At 29.1% G+C, this 15566-nt stretch overlaps 2 protein-coding genes across 2 annotated transcripts; one reads left to right on the forward strand and one right to left on the reverse strand.

Annotated features, from left to right (window-relative positions):
* Positions 1 to 4114: 4114 nt before the first annotated feature.
* LOC111036465 (leukocyte receptor cluster member 1 homolog) lies at positions 4115 to 7220 on the reverse strand. Its single transcript, XM_022318489.1, has 4 exons — positions 6998 to 7220; positions 5954 to 6063; positions 5259 to 5358; positions 4115 to 4903 (listed from the first exon to the last, which is right to left on the reverse strand). The coding sequence occupies exons 2-4, from the start codon at positions 5974 to 5976 to the stop codon at positions 4187 to 4189; spliced, it is 840 nt and encodes a 279-aa protein (XP_022174181.1). The 5' UTR covers positions 5977 to 6063; positions 6998 to 7220; the 3' UTR covers positions 4115 to 4186.
* A 2478-nt stretch (positions 7221 to 9698) lies between these two features.
* On the forward strand, positions 9699 to 13312 carry LOC111036463 (ubiquitin-conjugating enzyme E2 variant 2). The gene is made up of 4 exons (XM_022318487.1): positions 9699 to 9965; positions 10496 to 10638; positions 10731 to 10856; positions 12676 to 13312. The coding sequence occupies exons 1-4, from the start codon at positions 9944 to 9946 to the stop codon at positions 12814 to 12816; spliced, it is 432 nt and encodes a 143-aa protein (XP_022174179.1). The 5' UTR covers positions 9699 to 9943; the 3' UTR covers positions 12817 to 13312.
* Positions 13313 to 15566: the final 2254 nt, after the last annotated feature.

A 15566-nucleotide genomic window follows, 5' to 3' on the forward strand; every position in this document is an offset into this window, starting at 1 on the left:
CTCTCACCATAAACAAATTTACAAACTCCTAAGTACGCTACTGAGCGGGGCTAAATACAATCAATTAATTACAGCAACTCGAAACTTCTGGAGTATTTTTTTCTACTATAAATTATAATTCTACCATTTCAGTTTGGACATTACATTTCTGAATTCACTCGGAAAAAAATAACACTAGTCATTGTGGAATATGCTTGCTCCTTTATGGAAGTATATTATTTTTAAAAAAATAATCTATATTTTGAACCTTACTGAATTCATAAAATTTAAATAATTTTAGACAATATTAATTCTGGTACCTACGTCCTACATATTACAATACGATTCCATATTTCCATGAAACCCCGTGTACATAAATAAAGTATTACGTATAAGTCTTGTCACAAGTACAAAGTGCAAGCACAGATTCAGCGTACACAGCCGACGCTCTTTCTTATCAACCGCCGTCCACGGCTGACCCAATCACAAGAGAGGTTAACGAGAAACCGATATTGTTGGTCCGTTGTAAGGGTCCGTGAGTGTGATTGTCCTTGGTGACGGTGGCGACGACATTCATATTAAAGTCGGTCATAACTTATGAAACAAAATATATATATTTTTTTTTCATATTTGGTATGAGTAAACATGTATATTTATATACCTCTATATTATAATATTGATATTGAGGCAGGCAGGCAGCGAAGTCTTGAAATGGTCGGCCCATATTTTATAAAATTTCAGCGCCACGCTGCTTAGTGACGTTGTATGAATATTGAATAATTAAGTCCGTGACGAGGACCATTATGTGTGATATCCATATTAGTTTTGCATTTGATGGCATGTGTTTAACCCTCACCTCTCACACAACACTAATGTTGACCAGACAACGACGACCAAGGATGACTGATAACTGATAAGTCATCGCATTCCACGTCAAATTGGCTCCCCTGCAAAAAATCCGAACCCCGGTCTCTCGAATGACAGGTGTGAACAATAAATTACCACTATGCCAACGAGGAATGATCATGGTCATGTCAAAATCTTATAAAATATGTTAAACTTGCCCACAGGCGTGAACTTCAGTGCTACAAGTCACAGCAGAGGCCCGAGGACATCACATAAAATATGTCTATATACCTAACAATAACTACTATTATAATTAAATGCTTTTATGAGTACTTATCTGCTTTTGTAATGTTATGAAATATTCATTTAATTCAATGAAATAAAAACAAGCAAATAATCACTATTTAAAAGTATTAATAAAAGTTAACAGCACATAATACTAAGAACTATTATAGTACCTGCTATCGTCTATTGGACGAAATTCGACCATAAAATCGTTTTAATTGTAAATTCAACACGCTATAAAATATTGCATTTCTTATCGCAGTTCGGTATCGGCGTTAGTGCTTCTTCTCTTTTTATTCCTGTGAACGTTTTATATGAGAAAAACAGGTACCTACCAACCCACCTATTTCGTATTTTATTTTTTGAGTGTTGAGTCTTTAAGTTACAAATCGTGGTAAAAAAATCCTGAGTAAAAATATCCTAGGAAAATGTCCGAAGAATGTAAATATCTAAGTCCTAAACCTAAAAATTCTGGGATAAGAAAGTCTTAGATAAGAAAGTCCGGTTTATGTATATGTAAAAATATTTAAAATAATTAATTTAACCGATATATTTTGCGAATATATTGCCGATACTGGTACCCATAAAATTATTTATTAATTTCGTCAGGTAAATTATTTAGTTACATATTACTATATCAGTACTAATTGGAAGTTTGATTGTGCATCACATCATATTTTTTCTTTTACCTAATTATATGTAAATACCGGACTTTTTAACAACGGACTTTTTTACCTTGGCCTTTTTGGTAGTTTACCCGGTTTACCGTTACAACCACACGGACATTGTGTTCTAATGTAAAATTGAATAACAACCGATATTTAGCTATTATTTTCTTTATTTATATAAACATTATTTTGTAAATCTACTATATTCTAATACTTTATCCACTGTGGCTTGGTGTCTGGTTGCAGTCATAAATGTGCTCTGGCTACCATCACTGGCCGATGCCACTAGTTCTCGGTTGGGTGATATTTAGTATTTTCTCCCTAATATGTGTATAGGCGGAGTTATTGGTGTACAACGGGGATGGGCAACTCAAAGTTACTCGAAGGCCAATTTTTAGAAAATTGAAATCTAGTGGGCCAGATCTGGGAAAGCAAGAAAAAGGTCATTCAAAATTTAAATTTGTGTTAAAGGATTATAGACGATACATTTTAAAATAGTATGATGTGTAATTTGAAAATTTAGCTCGGCCGCTCGGGCCAGATAAAAAAAGCTCGAAAGCTGAATGCGGACCGCGGGCTGCCAGTGGCCCACCCGCCTGGTATACAACATACAAAGTGCAAGTGCTTGCGTATTATTGTATTAATAATATATAAGTAGATAATACAGATATATGGAATAAACTTGTTCTATATATATTTGTGGAGATACTAAAAAAAAAAATATTGACACAATATAGGTACATTTTTTTTATTTATATAGCTAGGTATTCATTCTTCATTCTTCTATTAAGGAGAAAACCTTTTTAATGTTTCTTAAGCTTTTTTGTATCAATTACATTATCAATATTTATATTACACGCAATTTCTAGCTTGATGAATACACCTAGTATGTAGACAGAATGCAGTTTCAAGACATTTACTGCGTAAGTTAGTTTTCCAGTATTTTAATTGATCTTTGAAAATGTTCATTCACAAGATCAGCTTATTTCTGGTGTAAGCATACATTTGTTTAATGCTTGGTCAACATTACAAAGTATAATTTCCTTTTAGTACAAATTTACCCAATGGTCCATTCTCTACATTTATTTTTCTTGCCTTAAAGTATAGAACCTATAAGAGCTTTAGACTTAATTTCTGCTCTCAGCATATATATTTTATATCTAAATATGTCATGGACAGGACTGAGATATCATTTCTACTATTTGTCTGTACATGAAACTAATAAACTCCCAATATTTTGAATTTTTAAGCATACTCATTGTTTTATTATTGAATAGATAAATACCTATATTCCAATTGCAGTTTTTTCTAATAAGTATGAAAACGAATTTAATATGAAAACTAAAATTAATAATGGTTGTAAACTACGTAAATGTGATAAAGAAATATATTTGAGACACCCAACCTAACCAATTTTCATCACATGGAGAATTTTCCCGGCTTTCCGAATATGTAGCTTAAGTACTCTGCCATCATCCGGAACATGTACAAAAAAATTGAGGAGAGAAGGGAACTCGGTATCTAATTTGATTTAAAATTTGAATATTTTTCATTTAAAAAGCAGAATTAGTTCAAAAGCTAGGTATCAAACCTTTTTTAGTTATTTTGTCAGATAGATATTTTTTCTGACATTATCTAGAAATTCATATACTTCATCACTTTCCGGAACATAAGAAAAAACAATTTAAAACGATGCCTATAGATACTGTCAGGTTACAAGGCCAAGTACAGTTCAGTAATTAATGCTACGAGGATTTATTTTATAATAGTTTAATCATTATTATAAAATCAATGCTGAGTGAATTGCATAGGATCATGTCTTATGTTGTGGTTAGGTAGTTAGGTTATATTATCCACTTAAACATTAGGAGGCGCCTAAAATATATTGATATGCAACCGAAAATACAAGGTTTCTTTAAAATTTAATTGTTTTTTTCTAAAATTATATTCCATTTTATTATTAATCATTTGAAATTAAAACTTTAAATATTGTAAATCTAAATATTGTTGAAGATGCAGTGAAACAAATATCATCATAAAAAATGCAGACAATTCACAACTATGATTTAATATTTAAACAAGCTGTATTAAAATGTTCCTGATTCTGACAGTGAATCAGAGTACATTATTTAATTAGATCTAAACTCATTTACTAGAATGTAGGAGTACTTTAAGACTTAAAAAATTGTTGTTTTTTAATTTTAGCTGTAAAAATTGCATTTGCCTAAAAAATGTAAGCAATTACGTGATATTCAAATTAAAATATAATTTATTATTGTTATATTTTTATAAAATATATATTTAAATAATAAAATTTAATATTATTATTATCCAACATTTTATCCTAACAATCATAATATATTACAAAAATTACTAAACATAAAAAATCTATTTTCTAGATTGTATGTTTATGAATTAAAACTTGTAGGATAATTTTGCTTAGCTAAGAATGGATTAAACTGAGAATTATACTTTTGAACAATAGTTGGTTTTGGTGGTGGTTTTGAAACTTCGACAGGTACAACTCCATTTATTCTTGCCAATAATTGACTAGCTCTAAACCTCTCTTCCCTTTCTCTCTTTAATCTCTTTTCTCTAAGTTTTTCCAAAATTAATTTGTTTTTATTTTTGTCATTTACTTTTTCCTTTTTCTTTTCTTTTTTCTTGTGTTTTTTTTTATGTTTTTTGATAGGTGATTTGTCCTTTATTTTTATTAATTCTTTTGAATGTTTACTGTCCTTCAGATCTGTTTCAACATATTTTTTCATGATAATAAGTGGATCATTAAATGTTTTAACTTTTGTTTCAATTTCTTTATCAGTTTCACTCAAGTTTAATCGTTTTGGTTTCTTGTTATACCATTGTACATTGCCAGTTATCTCATCTGTGTCCTGTCCTAAATAAGTAAGATAACCCACTTTTTTTTCATATGCTTCTTTTTCTTCCTTTTTTTCCTGTTCGTGTTCTTTGTTCACACCTGTATGAGCAACATGTCCATCTTCAAGGTCTTGGAAAAAATTAACATGACTAAGCACCTCTGGTTTAGTTTCTTCAGGTCGATCGGCAGAATCATCATATCTTTGTTTTGACCTATTTCTCAGCAATGAAAGTTTTGTTTCTTGCTCCTAATGTAAAACATAAATATTACTAATATGCATTTTTGAATTATTTGTAATTTTAAAACTATTTTATTTTAAAGAGCACCTCTATCTATGGTTATAAATATGGGAGTAAATATGTAATGTGTTGATGTAAAGAATTGAATTTAAAAAAAAATTATAAAACTAAAAATGTAAAACATAGCTTAACAGATTAAATTAATGTTATCTATGATTGAAATGCATACAATTTTTTTACTAAAATACCTATAAATTATAATTAGGTAGGTAACTCCTTATTATGTATAAGATAGTTTTCACTTTTCAAATGTAATGCAAAGTACATAGTTTTTAATATGAAATTTATTTTTTAACCACTTACAGCTAACTGTATCCTCATCTTAAGTTTCTTCTCTTCTTCTGCTGCTTGTGCTTCATCACGCCTAACACGTGCAATGTTATCTTTGGTTCGGACATGCCACCTATAATAATATTAATAAGGTATGTTTAATGATTATATTTTAAGAATATTAAGGAATTCATTTTATTCTTGCTAAAAAAAAATGTAGACTATACTGATTTTAAAAAGCTTCATATTTGGGCTAGGACAATCAGTTATAAATGTGATAAGTACATCACAAAATTGTATTGGAAGTTTATTGTTTTTATATAATGAGAACAAATAATTTAATTTTAAACCTTTCTCAAAAATTTGATCCAGCTACAGCCTTGTAAACAACCTACCTATTAATTTAAAAAAAAAATGAATGATGATCTTGTTTTACTAATTTAATATTATTCTAACACGATAGTCTTTTAATTTTTGTATCTACTTATTAACTTATTTCATAATCAATTCAAAACATTATATTGGAATACAATTTTTTATCTATTACTTAACACAATAGCTAAATTCAAGAATATCACTCCAAATAATTTGACCTTAACGCTGCTTAATGTTGCAATATTTTTAGAAACAGTGAATGGAACATTTTTTTAATTGACTAAATTAACCAATAATATTTTTTCAATTAAGACATTTAAACAACTAGTTGTCTATACTTTTAATTCACTTACCTCTTTTTTGGTAATATATTCATTTTGATGTTTTCTGAAAAACACACTACTTAATCCACCGATCGTAGAAACTTCCTAATATTTATTTTGTCGTTATGAGTAGTGACTACCTAATGAAGAAATGAATTATTAAATATTAAAATGTATATTTTATAATTGATAATTTCAATATTCACATTCAACTGTCCAAAATGGATTATGATTTATGGAATAATATTTTTTTTATCATTTGTCGGATCCTTATCAAGAGCTTATCACTCTATATAAAGTCTGTGATAACATAATCTTAAAACATAACAGCCAGCCATTTTTGAAAAAAACTATAAATTATTTCATATAGTAACTTAAACAGGTAATCTGGTAATGAACTAATGAAAGTTTTTTTTTTTTTAAATTTACAATTTCAAAATAATACCTAGTTACCTACTAATGTACTACTTTAGTATTATTTAAGTAAACAATATTAAAAGAGCCCTACTTAGGAATTTTGGGTCCAGGATTTAATTTTTTGATGGGGCTGTTACCTTTAAATTATTTGACTTATTAAATAGTTTTCCAGACAAAACAATAAACGTAGCCAGTGTGTTGAGAAAATATGAGTGATTTGCGTGAGTGTAATGATATATTTAATGAGCGATTAGTTTTAAAATTGTTTTTCTGAATACAAATTCTGGTTCTCTTAAGCAGCTTAATTAATAATTCTATAAAATTGTTGTTTAACACTAATGGCCACATTCCCGAATCTTGATATAATTCATTATCAAATTCAAAATTGAATAATTATGAACATCCGAATTAAAATTAATTACAATCGTTGAAATTTCTAATGAAGAACAAATATATTATTTTCAGAAATATTTTTTTTAAAAAAATGAAAATGAATAATTATGAACATTCGAATTAAAATTAATTACAATCGTTGAAATTTCTAATGAAGAACAAATATATTATTTTCAGAAAAATTTTTTTTAAAAAAATGAAAATGAAAAATTATTTAGGACCAAAATTATCTTTATTAGTTGCATAAATTTCTACTTCGCTTACACTATTGATAGTTTCAAAGAAATTCGTTAGCCATTTAGGTAACTTGCTGTTGCATCTTCTGCCTCTTTCTATTTAATTTTCGTTTTGCATAACCACTGAGATAAATCATATTTTTCTTAGACATTTTCAAATTTCAATAGTTGTTGGCACACACTAGTGACGAACAAAACTTAAGAATTCGACAAAAAACTCATTTATCATCACAGCAGTCGACAGAATACTAACAACTACATAACGTACCGATTACTGAATACTGATTATACTAATGATGCAAAACTGACCAACAAAATGTATGTAGAGATAAACTTACTGTAGACTGAAAGGTATTTACTATTTTTACCAATACATTTTTACTCGCATTTAGACGTTCGCAAAAACCAGTGATATTTTTAGATATTACAGCTGTTGCTAAAAGGTTGATAATTAGATGACAGAATGGGTTGAGCAAATGATATGTGCTTTTGGCCAACTTTACTTTAAAACTTAATAGCTTATTTTATCGATTATAATTTTAAATTCCATTACGATATGTGACTAATTTGTTTTGTAAATATAATAAATGTCTAACGAAAGCAATCAGTGGCGTACTTAGACCTGAACTTTGGGGAGTGTTTTAATTTTTTTAATTAACATATTAGATGACGTGACATCTGAACATAACAAAACATATTGTATATTTAATAGATTACTAATTTTTACTCGTGATATTATTTTTTATTGACATGTGATAATTAATAAATATGTAATTACTACTTAACCATATTATGTATATAAAAAAAAAATGTTAAATTATACAAAAATAATAATAATAAAAAAAAATTTAAATACTTATATTTTTTAGAACATTAATTTTCTATTTTTTTCTGAAAAAATATCGACCACTTCACTACTTTTTATTGGTATTTCTCTGTGAATACTTAGATGAGCCAATCCATTTAGACAATTTTCCCCCGTGAAATTCCTCAAGTATGATTTCAAACGTTTTAACGTTGAAAAGCTCCGTTCTACGCTAGCAACTGTGACAGGCAACGTAGAGCCAATTTTTAAATATTGGTATACTTTAGGAAACAGTAACTCATCACAACAATTTATGGCATCTATAAAAGTACAAGGGAGTTTATCTTCTGCAGCGGCTATCCATCTTTGTTTCCACAATAGAACTTCTTTGTTCACAATATTGTCACATGAGCTTATTACGACTAGCCACTGTTTAGACATCACTTCAGTACTTGTCTCAATTTCATTTTCTGATAATTTTATTAATTTGTTTGGTATAAAGTTCTGAATAATTGAGACTTGAGAGTGTATTTGTGTGTTTGGTAAATCTAATTTTTAACTGCGAAATGAAATAGTCAATAAACGGGATGAATACAGATACCCGATAATAATTTTCTGCTGAAGTTAACTCATAATTTGCTCTATGTTGTTGAAAATGTGTAACCCTTGGAATTTTTATATCTTTCCGATTTCCTTAGCAAGTTGTTCAGCCTTCAGCTGTGCTAAATAAATCATGAAATTTCGACTCTACATTCCTACGCATTTCCTTTATTAGTGTACTTAAATTATTAGCAGTCTCCATTTCAGATGCTAAGTCAACATTTACTTTTTGTAGATAGATTGATAGTGGGTGAGCCTTTGAAAAAATTTCTTGGATCACGACCATAGCAAGAATAAAATTTCCATTTTTGAGAGGTTGTTGTAATGTGAACGCTTTTTTTGATGTTTCTCTGTTACTTTCCATTTGTATATTTTCTAATGCAAAAAAGATTGGCACAAAAAGTTCCTTGAATGTAATTACAGCATCAAGCCGTTCGATCCATCTGGTTTCACAAAGCTTCAGTAGTCGTTTTTTTGTTTCACACTCTAATTGGTGGATTAAATCCTTTAATATGCTCGATTATAGATTAAAGTGGCTACCCCCGTTAGTACGCCACTGAAAGCAATAACATCATATCATAATACCTATAACCTATTAACATTTAACACTTCACAGTGCCACTTTCATAGTTAATTATAGACAGTGGCTTGGGGCTGCAGCCCTAATAGCCCCCCCCCCCCCAAGTTGGTTTCTGAATATTCATAATATATTAGAATATTAAATGGAAAAATATAAATGATTCTATAAAGAAAAGAAGATAAAACATTTTTTGAAGTCCCCCTAAGCTCCTCCCTCAATATCCACCTTGGACCCCCATATATTATATTCACTTAGAATATAAAAAATATTTTTTAAAAATTATTATTTTTTTTTCCGTGGCTCACATCCGAAAAATCAACCGCTAAACTAGATTTGTTCCAATAAACGATAATATACTTATTAATTTAAATACAATATATATTCATGGTTAGGTGCTCCTAAATCGACATTAAAATAAGAATGCATCATTACCAGAGTGAATACAATTTGCATTAGTTAAACAATAGATCTTCTCTCAGGAAGAGAACACCGAATACATAAATGAAGAAACGCTCCAAAATAATTTTTATCAAAAATGTGGATGTGTATTAATAATTATTGTACTCTGTACGATATAAATATATAATATATTATCCTCCTCTAGGATTTTGCGATAAGAGTGATAAGACCAGACGAACAGTGCACGTGCGCGACGGAATGTAGCCGGCCGGCCACGGACTTTTGGTCACACTGTACTCGGAAGCGCCGGGCCAATCATTTGCGGCCGTCGTCGCTGTCGCCGCCGTCGTTCTCTCCTCTGACCGTCCGCCGTATGCCGTATGATAGGTGCTCGCACGTAATATCGTGAATCGTACAATGTTATAACAATATTGCATTAATAGTAATAACAACAGTTATACGACGACGGACCTTATATTTACGGTTTTCACTGCCGGCAATCCGACATCCACACCGACACCGTAGTCGCCGAACTGTCGTTCTTGCCTTTTTCACTCTGCCGTTAGCTAGCAGCAGTCACTTCGCTCGAGATGGCCACCTCAAACACAGTGGGTGAGTACACGCGGCCGCTCCGGTGGTGCACGCCGGGACGTCGCTGTCCGTCTTGTCCCGTCCACCGACCGGCCACATCGGTTCGCCTCGTCCACTTCGACGGTTTTGTGGTTGAGCGACGACGGCGGCGTCCGGGTTTCCTTCGAATTCCGTATGGTCTGTGATCGATCGGTCCGCTGTTCCGACAAAATAATTGTTGTCGCATAACATTTTATTTAATATTTTACTAAATCGCGACTTTTTGTTCGGTTCCACGTGTATTCCCCAACTCCAGTTTAATTACTATCCACATATTGTATAGCAATTTATCATTGAATATTTCCACGGTTGTCTGCCGACACGTTGAGTGCTGAAGTGTGAATAAGTGGATGAAAACACAATCGCTCTTCACCTGACACCAAATTTTGTAAACACTAAGGATTTGATTTGATTCCGATTATATTGTTTTTTTGTGGATAGCAATTAGACAGCCACAACACTGTTGTCATTTAATTATTCATTGCATTTTTATGAACATTTTATTGTTTTAGTGATTCCAAGGAATTTTAGACTACTTGAAGAGTTGGAACAAGGTCAAAAAGGTGTAGGCGATGGCACAATTAGTTGGGGTCTCGAAAAAGATGATGATATGACTTTAACCCAATGGACTGGAATGATCATTGGACCACCTAGGGTATGAATATATTTCTCATTCTACCTTAGTATTTAATAAATATCATGTTTAATTGAAGTATTATGTAAAAATAATTATGTTTTCTTATTTAGACTCCTTATGAAAATAGAATGTACAGTTTAAAAGTAGAATGTGGTCCTATGTATCCAGATGATGCACCTGTCGCTCGTTTTGTCACGCGCATCAATATGAATTGTGTGCATAATACAAGTGGATTGGTATGTTGTATGATTTTTATTTTATAACTTTTCTATATCTGTCATGTATATTGTACCATGCCACTTATAAAAACTATTTAAACCAAACATAATAATTCTTAAACAATAATTTTTGAAATTTAATTTCACACATTATATAAAGTCTATCCCAATTCTTAAATTGACAAATTTAATTTGTAATTACCATAAATTACTATATTTAATATAAATAAAAATTTATGATAAAGTAGTAGGTACTATAAATTGTTATTTGTGCATTACCTACTACATTATTAGTACTTCATTTATATTTTATGAACAGTAATGTCTTGCTGACCACATTCATAATGAATTTCACCACATTTTTCTTTATGTAATTAATTTAAATTAACTAGAGAGCAGAATCTTTGAAGCCCAAATATGTATTAAATAAGTAACCATTACCTATTGGTTTTTGTATTATAAAACTAGAAAATGCAAGTATTAAGATATTGAGAATAGCTTATTTTGTACCAGCCATAGGTATTTATTTATTATACATTTAGTCACCTAATATTTTCAATCATTGTTTTTCTTTATTTCTTAACTATTATTTTACCAAATTTATAATTATACAAAAACTTGTACAATATAATTACAAGCAATTATGTTTCATATTGTTCTACTTTCTACTAATGACAAAAATTAGAAATTATTTTTTTCAAAATGTATTAATATAGTAAAGGTAGGATATCAATATCTGAACACCAGCTATTAATTTTTTTTCTTATATCTGTTTTCTGAGTAGTTACTTATTTTTATGTCTTTTATTTTAGAATGAACTGAAATTATTACCTCAATAATATGGTACTTTACTGTTTTACTACCAACCAATGCTTTGACTACCATCAGTCTCAATTCTGTTATCAAAATTACCCCTTGATTCCGCAAATTATGTTGTCCACACATTTCAAAGTCTATTGGGTGATTAAATCTACCATGAGTTGGATCTAAGTATCTAATTGGTGCTCACAATTATTATTTGTATTTAGTACATATTTACTATTCAAATCACAAATGTAAAAATATTTTGGAATCCGTTCACCTGAATTCCTGTACCTTTCTTCTCTTATTATAGGATACTGCTCTTTCTTAATTTCCTCCAAATACTGTTGTATTAGAAGGATGATTTTTAAAACATAAAATAAATTAGTTGTTTAATTTCTTATCACTCAAAATATACCTAAGCATGAGCTAAAACCTCAATATAATTATTGGTTTTGGCCCCTTGGTGTTAGTAAATTTTATTGCAGTTTCATAACATTGAAAAACGATGATTTCTGAACATTTTATCTTCCTCGACATCCATATAACCTCGAATAAGTTAATTAAGTGGTTAAGAATTCTTCATTTTTACAAAATTAATTTTTATTACTCTAATTATTCTATATTAAGGCTTCAGCTAACAAGTCATTTTTAGAGAGTTGTGTTTAAACAATATTATTTTGTTTCTTGTAGTGTAGTCATTGCTTGTCCGTCGCAAATATTAAAACTCATTACAATAATGCAACTAAACAATTCAATCTATGTATTAAAAATTAGGTAAATAAAATAAAAATGGTGACTCAGGAATTAGGTGAAATTATTTGGGACAAACTATGTCATTACAAGTCCATCATATATAGTTGGCTATCTGTGCTCTATGTAGTATATTATAGATTGGCTCTGTACTCTTTCAGTTTAACCCTTATATTAATTTTAATTTTCATATTAAATTAATTATTAGCTTCAACCAAAAGTTGCTATAAATTTACATGTTTAAGAAAACAATATTTTATAGTTATAAATGTTTTTTTTTTAGGTTGATAATAGACAAGTGCCAGTATTGGCTAGATGGCAACGTGATTATAATATCAAAACTGTTCTGCAAGAGCTTAGACGATTAATGACACTTAAGGATAACATGAAAATGTCTCAGCCGCCTGAGGGTAGCACATTCTAGCCATCGCCGCTGTCTGAACCATGGAATAGTTTGTACCTTGCGCCTCGCTACCAACCCACAGCAGCCGCACCGGTACAACCTACACAGCCGATGCAAGCAGTACAACAACAACAACAGCGTCGCTTCATTGGTCGTTGCCTGAGGATTATATTCCCATGCTGCTATTATACAGCTCCTCAGACCGACACCTAGATTTTACCTAAAATGTTTGGGAAATGTCTACCCCATTCATTTTTGGTTTTAAACATATTTCCACAGAAATATAAGTTTTACAGGTCATTTTGTTTTATAATTTTTGTTAATTTTTCATTTAATTTCATGGTTCAGAAAGCGATATCACACTTAGGCATATTTTATATACTATTTATTATATTATATTATATACTCTTAAATAGATATCTAGACAATGTTTTATTTTAAGTACTAAAAAAAAAACTAATATTTAAATCATAATGAATATAACTTGAGGTTATTTGTGGGTAGGTAATTACTAATTGAATTAGATAATTTTACTAGTAATCACATTCTCACAATAGATTCTCACTGTCTTTAATAGGTAATGAAAACATTTTTAATATATAATACTGATCATAATTCATGTTTTAAACATTAGATTCACTTCAGTTTCTGTATTTTGTGTTATTTATTGTACTAGTTTTTAATATTTAAGAACTTGTAAAAAATACAACACATATTTTATGTTTTTAAAGGGTTTAAAAACTTATTACCTGAAGTTTATTTTTAAACAATTTAATTTATATTATATTTTTAATTTTACATTTAATACATTTTTAAATATGTGGGCAAGCCTGAAATAAATACTTTATAATTGTCTTGTCATTTTAAATTCTTCTCTTTTCTATTTCTACTTACAACTAATTAAAAATTCTTCTAACTCCTTAATCTAGTATCATTTAAACATTTAGTTATATAACACTGTTAACATTTGCCATTATTATTTTTTAAATAGTGTCTATGGCTGTCAGCACTGTTAAGCTTACACTACTGTTAACAGATTATATATTTATTTACAGATTTAAGCAATATTAAACAATTTTAGTTAAAATGTGGAATATTTTAATTAAATATCTAAAATAAGTTTGTAAAACATGACTGAAACTAAATATAATCCTCCAATAGTTTTTCAGTTAATTGTTTATTTATTTAAATTATGATTAGTAGTTAAAAAATATATAATATATTCCTTTTTTGGAATAATTTGAGAAATGATAACATTTGATATTCAGATTTTCTCATTAAATAAAACTAATGATTAACAAAATGAATAACAAACCAAATTTAGAGATGGTGTTGAACTGAAAATAAACAATAATTTAACCCAAAAGTATAAAAACCATAATAATATACAGTTTGATATCTATAGTCATATACTCATATGTATGTAAAAATTAAACTATGTTTGAGAAACTAGTATTTACTATTTTTCCACTAATATTTATGGATGATAAACAGTAGCATCAGTTGGTTATTACTATTCAAGTTTACAATAGACAAAGAACAAAATATTGATACTGGGTATTAAATATTTTAAAACCACACCAAGTTTAACAAGATATTTTATGGGTGCTGGTTCAATTCAAGCTTTGGAGTTCTTAATTGATGTGCTCTGTTGACTACAAAAAGCAGTATTCTTTGAAAAAATAAATTATGATATTTATGAGAAGAAAAACTATAATATTATTATGTGTAGACATTTTTCTAAACTTACACTTTAAAATTTTTTTCTAATAGTGCTTGAATAATTTTGGGAACTAAAAATTACAAGTTAAAAGTGAAAAATTTTAATCGATATATGACAATATTGTAAAACATTTATAAAATAAAAAAATTGATCTCCCAATTGTTATGATGCCGAGGGATAGATAAAACCAAAAATATAAGTATTTGTTTAAAATACCTATAAACTTAAATTTGAATATACAAATTGTATATTAGCTTATATATATTTATATTAAAGAATACAGAGTATTAGTATTTGTTTCCATGTTTTTGGATACAAATGTATATTAAAAATTTCAATATTTATAATATTTCCTGGTAAGTTCTTGTCATGTGTCACTGATACATTACAAAGCTATAGATCCATAAGGTACAAATAATATTTAACATAGAATTATAATAAAGAAAATAACTTGATTTTGATATGTCTGTAGTTAATACTAAACAAATAAATGATTGAACTCTGTACTCTGTAAAATAGGTATTATAGGTATTCATTATTAAATATTTAGATACAGTTTATACATTAAAAACGTTTCAATAGCCGCCTAGCTCACCATAAGAATCCGTTAATCTCCGACCTATCATCTGCTTCAATCCCAGGTAACCCAGTCAAAAGACAGTGGTGTCGCGACCTGCTAGCCTAATTTAGTCCTACTCATGTCGTAGTACCTCCGCTGGGAGGCCTCTACATTCGGGATAATCTGTCAGTTATTTTTTTATTTTATTTTATTTACTTCATCTCTTATTCTTATTGTTCATGTATTGAAACAGATTGAATAAAAATACTTTGATAACAAAAAAAAAAAAGATACAGTTTAGGAAAAAATTGTACATACATACTCTTAAAGTATTTCTACATCTCACCACTAATCCGTTAGGTTAATCAAAAAGAAGTTATTTGTTTATAGAAGCCTTCTTTACATCATGTACATGATGATAATTAAATAACTACATATTATATTTTTATTATAGTCCAATTTTTTTTCATGATGTTGACAAATTTGTAA

Source organism: Myzus persicae, unplaced genomic scaffold, assembly GCF_001856785.1.
Source record: "Myzus persicae strain clone G006 unplaced genomic scaffold, MPER_G0061.0, whole genome shotgun sequence".
NCBI classification, from domain to species: Eukaryota; Metazoa; Arthropoda; class Insecta; order Hemiptera; family Aphididae; genus Myzus; species Myzus persicae.